The sequence below is a fragment of the Thermothielavioides terrestris genome, chromosome 2 (genome assembly GCF_000226115.1).
Source record: "Thermothielavioides terrestris NRRL 8126 chromosome 2, complete sequence".
Classification (NCBI taxonomy): domain Eukaryota; kingdom Fungi; phylum Ascomycota; class Sordariomycetes; order Sordariales; family Chaetomiaceae; genus Thermothielavioides; species Thermothielavioides terrestris.
This window is the reverse complement of record NC_016458.1, coordinates 164,278-173,039: the sequence shown is the minus strand read 5'-3', so window position 1 is coordinate 173,039 and position 8,762 is coordinate 164,278. Positions and strand designations below refer to the sequence as shown.

At 60.7% G+C, this 8,762-nt stretch overlaps 1 protein-coding gene and 1 non-coding gene across 2 annotated transcripts; both read left to right on the top strand.

Annotated features, from left to right (window-relative positions):
* The first annotated feature begins 2,298 nt into the window (after window positions 1-2,298).
* THITE_2111183 (uncharacterized protein) lies at window positions 2,299-7,222 on the top strand. Its single transcript, XM_003651134.1, has 3 exons — window positions 2,299-4,659; window positions 4,721-6,775; window positions 6,850-7,222. The coding sequence occupies exons 1-3, from the start codon at window positions 2,389-2,391 to the stop codon at window positions 7,165-7,167; spliced, it is 4,644 nt and encodes a 1,547-aa protein (XP_003651182.1). The 5' UTR covers window positions 2,299-2,388; the 3' UTR covers window positions 7,168-7,222.
* Window positions 7,223-8,345: 1,123 nt separating this feature from the next.
* On the top strand, window positions 8,346-8,437 carry THITE_t83. Its single transcript has one exon. It is a non-coding gene; the product is annotated as a tRNA-Ala (tRNA).
* The last annotated feature ends 325 nt before the right edge of the window (window positions 8,438-8,762 follow it).

The following is an 8,762-nucleotide window of genomic DNA, read 5'->3' as shown; positions in this document are numbered from 1 at the left end:
AGCCACGGGAGCAGCGGATGCGCGGGGGCGTGCAAGGATTGATTGGTTGAGATCGCAGGGTCTTGTATCTAGTCCGGCGTGAGTGTTGCCGTGAGTCGACGGCTGAGGATGTTTGTAGCAAAGTGGGGTTGATATCACCTATGGATGCGTGATGAATTGAGATTTTCTTGTGTGTTGTGACCTATCTCACTGCAACCACCGTGGATGCGTCCAATGAATCAGCAAACTACTACTTCAGTTCATCCACCCGTTCCAGGTCGGACCAACGATGCCGCTGAACGAGGCCTCGAGTTGGAGTTCTATCCCGCATGCCAACTCGTAGAAATTGCGGCACCTCAAGGCCCATTCCCAGCGATGAACCGTCCTCAGAACCTGTATGCCAATCCACACCACTAGTATTACTGGACTATGGAACATCAAACGAGGCGGGTCAATCAGGAGGGAACCGTTCGTGACAATCCGAGCTGAAGCCAGCAGGCGTCTCAGGATCGAGGGTTCGGGTTGGGTCTGTCATCGTATCCAACCAGGAGGTGGTCTTGGCTCCCGTCTCGCACCCCGTGGGGTGTTTCTAGCTAACAATTCGAGATGAATCATCTTGAATCATGCCCAATCGGGAGCGCTGCAATCGGGCTTAACACATGTCGTGCACCTGACAAAGGTAAGTTACATGTACAACTTAACCTGTCCATCCCTGCCTCGACGCTGCCCGGCTGGATTTGTGCAACTTGCAGATCTCCGATCGATCTGGACTCGGCTTTGAACCACGCTGTTCTTTGAGACGACGGGACGGCGTGACCTCATCTCCGGCTCTGTCACTGCAGTGGATCACGAACTCCTTTTTACGAACTTTCGAGTCAAGGAGTGGAACAGCCCAAGACCTGTTTTTCACTTCCATCGGCTTTTAGAGCTCACAACGTGTGTGGGCCTGTCATGTTTTGGACACAAACCCCGCCAAACGAATCTGTGTCATTATCAATCCGGCCCCATACCTTGCGCAGCGGAATTCCTCATTTGTCATGTCGACTTGGCCCAGGCGCCCCCCCAACACTCACCTTAAAGCCCTATCTCCGATGACGCCAGAGTGGACCAACCGAGAGTGCTTACACAGTACGGAGGAACTAGTGTATTCCATAGTGTATAGAGGTAGACGTTAAAGAGGTCCCGCCAAGACTAATTTCGGCCAATTGTCGGCAATGTTTTTACAGCGTCAGTACCCCGCCAAGACCGCCAAGCGGTTTGCACTATCGCCAAGGGTTAGTTCGCCGGGGGCGCGGGGGGCGGCGCCAGCCCCCCGCTGGTTAGGGTGAGGGTTATAGTTAGGGTGAGGGTCAAGGTTAGGGTACGGGTTAACTTCGTTTTCTTTTTTTTCGATTTGGTTGAGGTTTCGCGAAGCTGTTGCTACGAGTCTTTGCAGTTCTCGTTGTTGATGTTGCTCGAAGTCGTCGCGGCCCCGCTCACCCCGTGGCGATTGTAAATACTTGTAAGCGGCAGTCTCCGAAATTAGTCTTGGCGGGACCTCTTTAACGACGACCGTATTCCGGAGGTCTGGATGAAACACGCCCCCCCATCTGCCGGCGTCGGTGGGGCATTCCCACCGTGAACACGATGAGTCGACGTATCTCGCGCCGTTTCCTCAGAGATCGTGGCACTGTATCGAATACGCGGGAGCTTCCCAAATGCGGGAAATGCGTGGGCCAGACGGGCATTCTGACTGGGTCGGCGAGCGTGTTTGACGCTGTTCTGGTGTGTTAACTAATCATCCTCGACGCAACATGAACGGCAGATCAATGACGGAAATGTTTTGCGTTGCTGATGAAAAACCATGTGCACCAGTAGAGCACTGGGACAGAGCGTATGCCGCACGCAAGAGTGTGAACGTTCGTTATCCGAAAGCCCTGTGGCTACCACAGTCCCTTATCTGATCCTCCCATGTTGTGTTGACACGGAGGTCTAGCCAGCGATCAGCCAGTCAGCCCGCAACCACCGCGTGGATCCCCTGCTTTCTGGCCTTGACCCTGCATGGGTTGACGCAGAAGACCCAACAGAACGCCAGGATGGGGGCCAGGGTTGCTGAGAAATCAAACCTCTACACAGTAAGAAGAGTACCTGGCAGTGATAAACTTACATATAAATCTCTCGATGGCCTATCTGCGAGATCATCGCTACGTCCTCTTGCGGAACAGATTGAACCGTCGTGTCCCCCCTGACCCAACCCCCCCCAGTGGCTTGGAAGGAACAGCACCCGCTGTGCAATTCTCAGGGCCAACGGAACCTGCCACTTGGGGGTCCTTGACTAGCTTGATTTTCCCTTTACGTTCTCTTCTTCACTGACCGCCTCTTACAACACGTTGATTCCTTTCGACGGGGACGACTTGCAACACATCAGCCATGTGGGGACAATCACCCGAGGAGGCCATGCGCCGCCGCGCAGCAGATGCCTTCCCGGATTCACTGCACCACCGAGACGACACGCAATCGCCAGAGATCAACGCCGGTTCTGGCGAGACGACGCACGTTCCGCCGACCCCGGACGCCGAGGGCGTCTGGGGCGAGCGGGAAGTCGGCGGGCCCGTCAGCCCGCGCCTCGCCATGCAGGACTTTGAGGAGCTGCAGCACGAGCTCACGACGAGGCTGTCGAGGACGCGGTCGCAGGCGGCGGCCTCGCAGAAGTCGACCAAGAGCAACCGGGGCGGTTTCTTCCAGCGCGTGGTGTCCCGCGCCAGTGGCAGATCGAAGGCGGCGGCGGGCCAACTGGTCGACGAGGAAGCTGGTGGGCGGCAAGAGGGGAGGAAGCAGGTGGAGGACGAGGGCGAGGACGAGGATGTCGACGACAACAGCACCGCCGCCGATGAGTTCCCTCTGGAGCAGTTTATGCGTGACGGCCACCTGGAGAAGCGGACCGAGTCCGGCGAGTCGGCCAAGAAGATCGGCGTGGTCTTCAAGAACCTGACCGTCAAGGGTGTCGCGACTGGCGATACCTTCGTCCGGACTCTGCCCCAGGCCATCCTCGGCACTTTTGGCCCGGACCTCTACGGCATCCTCTGCCACTTCTTCCCGGCCCTGCGCATCGGCCGCCGCGGGGAGCTGCGGACGCTCATCAACGACTTCACCGGCGTGGTGCGCCACGGCGAGATGATGCTGGTGCTCGGCCGGCCCGGCAGCGGGTGCAGCACCTTCCTCAAGGTCATCGCCAACGACCGGGCCCCGTACGCGGCCGTCGAGGGCGAGGTCTCGTACAGCGGCATCCCCGCCGACGAGGCCCGCCAGCGCTACCGGGGCGAGGTGGTGTACAACGCCGAGGACGACCAGCACCTGCCGACGTTGACCGTCGGCCAGACGCTCAAGTTCTCGCTGCTCAACAAGACCAGGAAGAACCTGCGGGGCAACGTGAGCGTCATCATCGACGCGCTGCTGCGCATGTTCGCCATCAAGCACACCGAGAACACGCTCGTGGGCAACGCCTACGTGCGCGGCGTCTCGGGCGGCGAGCGCAAGCGCGTCAGCATCGCCGAGACGCTGGCCACCAAGAGCACCATTGTCTGCTGGGACAACTCGACGCGCGGGCTCGACGCGTCGACGGCGCTCGACTTCGCCAAGTCGCTGCGCATCATGACCGACGTCTCGGACCGCACCACCATCACGACGCTGTACCAGGCCGGCGAGGGCATCTACGAGCTCATGGACAAGGTCCTTGTCATCGACGAGGGCCGCATGCTCTACCAGGGCCCGGCCAAGGAGGCGCGCCAATACTTCGAGGACCTGGGCTTCTATGCGCCGCCCCGCCAGACGACCGCCGACTTCCTCACCTCCATCTGCGACCCGAACTCCCGTCAGTTCCGCGAAGGGTTCGAGGACCGCTGCCCCAAGACGGCCGAGGAGCTCGAGAAGGCTTTCCGGGCCAGCCCGGCATACCAGCGCCTGCTCGCCGACGTCGACGCCTTCGAGCAGCACCTGCACCAGACGGGCCACGCCGACGCGCAGCGCTTCAAGGAGTCGGTGCGGGAGCAGAAGTCGCGGCGCGTCCTGTCGAACTCCAACTACACGATCCCGTTCTGGAAGCAGGTGCTGGCGTGCGCCCGGCGCGAGCTCTGGCTCATCTGGGGCGACAAGACGGAGCTGTACTCCAAGTACTTCACCGTCGTCAGCAACGGCCTCATCGTCGGCTCGCTCTTCTACAACACGCCGCCCGACACGCTCGGCGCCTTCCTGCGCGGCGGCGTCGTCTTCTTCTGCGTCGTCTTCCTCGGCTGGCTGCAGCTCGCCGAGCTCATGAAGGCCGTCTCGGGCCGCGCCATCGTCGCCCGCCACAAGGAGTACGCCTTCTACCGGCCCAGCGCCGTGACGCTGGCCCGCGCGCTCACGGACCTGCCCCTGCTGCTCCCCCAGGTCGTCGTCTTCATCATCCTCCTGTACTTCATGACCGGCCTCGACGTCAACGCCGGCAAGTTCTTCATCCAGCTGCTCTTCACCTACACGACCACCTTCTGCATCACGGCCATGTACCGCATGCTGGCGTCCGTGTCGCCCTCCATGGACGACGCGGTCCGCTTCTCGGGCATGGCGCTGAACCTGCTCGTCATCTACACCGGATACGTCATCTCGAAGCCCGTGCTGCTGTCGCAGAAGATCTGGTTCGGCTGGATTGCCCACATCAACCCGGTAAGGACAGCCAGCCCACTTAAGAACAAGAACAAGCGTACTAACCAGCGCGCCTTGGCAGATCGGTTACGCCTTCGAGGCCGGCTTGTCGAACCAGTTCCACGACCGCATGATGGACTGCGCGCCCTCGCAGCTGGTGCCTCAGGGGCCCGGCATCTCGCCCGAGAACCAGGGCTGCGCGTTCCCCGGCGCCCACCTCGGTAGCCGCAGCATCCTCGGCGACGACTACATCGGCACGCAGTTCGACTACACCCGGGCCCACCTCTGGCGCAACTTTGGCGTGGTCATCGCGTTCGCCGTGCTGTATCTCCTGGTCACCGTCGTCGCCGCCGAGGTCATGACCTTTGGCGGCGGCGGCGGCGGCGCCCTCGTGTTCAAGCGGTCTACGCGGACGGCCAAGCAGCTCAAGCGTGGTGCCGGTGCGGCCGACGAAGAGAAGGCCAACCCGTCGGGCAGCGCGTCGTCGTCGTCCACTGCAGTGCCCTCCAGCGACACCGCCCAGGACAGCAGCGCCCTCAAGGGGCTGACGGCCAGCGACCGCGTCTTCACCTGGGAGGACGTCTCGTACACGGTGCCGACGCCGGCAGGCCCGAAGCGGCTGCTCAACGGGATCAACGGCTACGCGAAGCCCGGCGTCATGGTGGCGCTCATGGGCGCCAGCGGCGCCGGCAAGACGACGCTGCTCAACACGCTGTCGCAGCGCCAGACGGTCGGCGTGGTGAGCGGCAGCATGCTCGTCGACGGCAAGCCGCTGGGGGGCGACTTCCAGCGCAGCACCGGCTTCGTCGAGCAGATGGACCTGCACGAGGAGTCGGCCACGGTGCGCGAGGCCATCGAGTTCTCGGCCCTGCTGCGCCAGAGCCGCAGCATCCCGCGGCAGGAGAAGCTCGACTACGTCGACAAGGTGCTCGACCTGCTCGAGCTGACCGAGATCCAGGACGCCGTCATCAGCTCGCTCGGCGTCGAGCACAAGAAGCGGCTGACCATCGGCGTCGAGCTGGCCGCGCGCCCGTCGCTGCTGCTCTTCCTCGACGAGCCCACCAGCGGCCTGGACGCGCAGTCGGCCATGTCCATCGTGCGCTTCCTGCGCAAGCTGTGCGCGGCCGGCCAGGCCATCATCTGCACCATCCACCAGCCGTCGTCCGACCTGATCCAGCAGTTCGACAAGATCCTGGCCCTCAACCCGGGCGGCAACGTCATCTACTTCGGCCCCGTCGGCCCGGACGGCAGCGCCGTGCTGCGCTACTTCGCCGACCGCGGCGTGCACTGCCCGCCCGGCCGCAACGTCGCCGAGTTCCTGCTCGAGACGGCCATCAAGGGCGGCCGTCGCCCCGACGGCCGCCGCATCAACTGGAGCGACGAGTGGCGATCCTCTCCGGAGAACAAGCACGTGCTCGCCGAGATCCAGCAGCTCAAGGCCGAGCGCAGCAAGGCAGCCGTAGTAGTATCATCCTCTTCTCCTTCCTCCACTTCCTCCTCCTCCTCCTCTTCCGCCGCCTCGGAACAGGATCACGAGTTCGCGGCCCCCGTGGCGCAGCAGATCCTGCTGCTCACCAAGCGCATGTTCGTGCGGCAGTGGCGCGAGCCGTCGTACCTGTACGGGCGCCTCTTCACCGCCGTCGTCATCGGCATCTTCAACGGCTTCACCTTCTGGAAGCTGGGCGACACGGCGGCCGACATGCAGAACCGCATGTTCACCTGCTTCCTGATCATCATGATCCCCGCCACCGTGCTCAACGCGGTGCTGCCCAAGTTCTACCTCAACCGGGCCCTGTGGGAGGCCCGTGAGCACCCCAGCCGCATCTACGGCTGGGTCGCCTTCTGCACCGCCGAGGTGCTGTCCGAGATCCCGGGCAGCCTCGTCGCCGGCGTGCTCTACTGGCTGCTGTGGTACCTGCCCACCGGCCTGCCCTACGACGCCCCCGCCGCCGGCTACGTCTTCCTCATGACCCTGCTGTTCTTCCTGTTCCAGTCCAGCTGGGGCCAGTGGATCTGCGCCTGGACCCCGAGCTTCACCGTCATCAGCAACATCCTGCCCTGCTTCCTCGTCATCTTCTGCCTGTTCAACGGCGTCGTCGTGCCCCAGCCGCAGCTGAACGTGTTTTGGAAGTATTGGGTGAGTGCTTCCCGCCACTTCATCCATCCCGATCTATCAATCATGACTAACAACCTCTCTCCCCCTTCCTGCAGCTGTACTACCTCAACCCGAGCTCGTACTGGATCTCGGGCGTGCTCGCCGCCACGCTGACCGGGCAGCCCGTGCGCTGCGCCCCGAGCGAGGCGGCCTACTTCTCGCCGCCGGCGGGCCAGACGTGCGGAGACTTTGCCGGCGCCTTCGTCCGCGAGGCCGGCCGTGGCTACCTGATGAACCCGAACGCGACGGCCGACTGCGGCTACTGCCCGTACGCCACCGGCGACGAGTACCTCGCCACGCTGGGCATCTCGCCCGACACCAAGTGGCGCAACTTTGGCATCTTCCTCGTCTTCTGCTTCACCAACTGGCTGTGAGTGTCTCTTCCTTGTGTCTTTCTTTGTATGCAGCAGGCTGATAGGCTTTCTCGCATGCAGGCTTGTGTACTTCTTCGTCTACACGGTGCGCGTCAAGGGCTGGAGCTTCGGCCTGGGCCCGCTCTTCGGCGCCATCGGCAAGGGCGTCAGTGCTATCAAGGGCTTGTTCAAGAAGGGCAGCAAGTCAGACGAGCAGAAGACTGCGTGAGGATAATTCTTGGAATACTTCTAGAGTTTCGTAATAGATGGATAGATGGATAGATTGATAGATAAAGAGCATTGCATGGCGCTGGGTTGGACAGCTAGCTAATACATAGATTTTTCAAATTCCTGGCCAACAGAGCTGCTCAATATTGAAGTAATCCTCTCCGTTTGCACCTCTATTCTTCCACTGACAACGCCCTGCGCTCAAGCAGCCGCACGAATCCCCATTGCCGTCCCAATGCGGTCGCGAAGCCGAGGGACGGGGTCATTGGCGTCGAAAGACAGGTCACCCTGCAGGATCTCGCGAGCATACAGAGGACACAGATAACACAGAACACACATCCGGTCAGCTTCTTTCCTTTCTGGTATGACTCATGCCATGCCAGCCCACTCACCCAAACCCCGTCTGGTGCGAGACACGGACAGTGTACCGGCTGTAATAGCCCATGCACCCTGCCTACGGCGAAGCCCTAGCCGCTGTCGCCACAGCTGAAGTCGGGCGAGGGCAGGGAGAAATTGCTCGCAGCGCACACCGTGCCGACTAGAGCGCGACATTGGACCATCAAGCCAAATCGAAGACGGCTGACACCTGCAATATCACCGTATTTCACTGCTGATCGTATCAAGGGAATTTCGTCGTAGCTTCTCTGGAGCACCGCACCAATGCGACGAAGTCACAGCAGGACCCCCTAAACGCGACTAGACAAGTCCACAACCACAACCTGGATTCCTCTGCGCCTTTCCCTCCCAACAATCGTCACAAATAATCGAAAGACATTCGCTCTGGAACCACACAGGCCGAATATCCACTCGGCCATGCCCCAGGGCCCGCCCGAATCCACTTCACCCTCTCCACCACAGGCCGAGTGGAGCCTGGCATCAAGCAACATCTCCACAAACTCACCGAACCGAACAGCAACTGGCGAAATTCGGGTCGCGCTCGCCAACCCAGGCTTGTCCTGATCGGGTGCAGTGGGCGAATGGTCTAGGGGTATGATTTCTGTTTCGCACTTTGCGGCGAACTTGCTACTACAGAAGGTCCCGTGTTCGAATCACGGTTCGTCCAAAAGCCACCTGCCTCAAAGGCTGGGTCATTTTTTGGTTGTCTTTCATCTTGCAGCCTGGCACCTGGGCAGCACAGGTTGTGGGTTGCTTGCGTGGTGAGCGGCGAGTTGCAGTTGTGGTTCGGGAACAGAAGCAGGCGAGGGGTGATTTCTGAATCATGAAAGTAACCCCCCTTTAAATATGATCCAAATATAAAAACAAAGTAGTATTTTTTTTTTTTTTTTCCTTAAAAATGAAAATTTCAAGACGACAGAACGAAAAGACATATGCATGACTAGTAGATGCAGGAAAAAGCTGAAAGCCAGACTAGGAGACAGAGCGGAAAA

What these genes read in the sequence shown, in the direction of transcription:
- THITE_2111183 (XM_003651134.1), top strand. Translation starts at nt 2,389, where the DNA reads ATGTGGGGACAATCACCCGAGGAGGCCATGCGCCGCCGCGCAGCAGAT. An exon ending in GGATTGCCCACATCAACCCG is followed by an intron (nt 4,660 to 4,720) that starts GTAAGGACAGCC and finishes GCGCCTTGGCAG; the next exon opens with ATCGGTTACGCCTTCGAGGC. An exon ending in ACGTGTTTTGGAAGTATTGG is followed by an intron (nt 6,776 to 6,849) that starts GTGAGTGCTTCC and finishes CCCTTCCTGCAG; the next exon opens with CTGTACTACCTCAACCCGAG.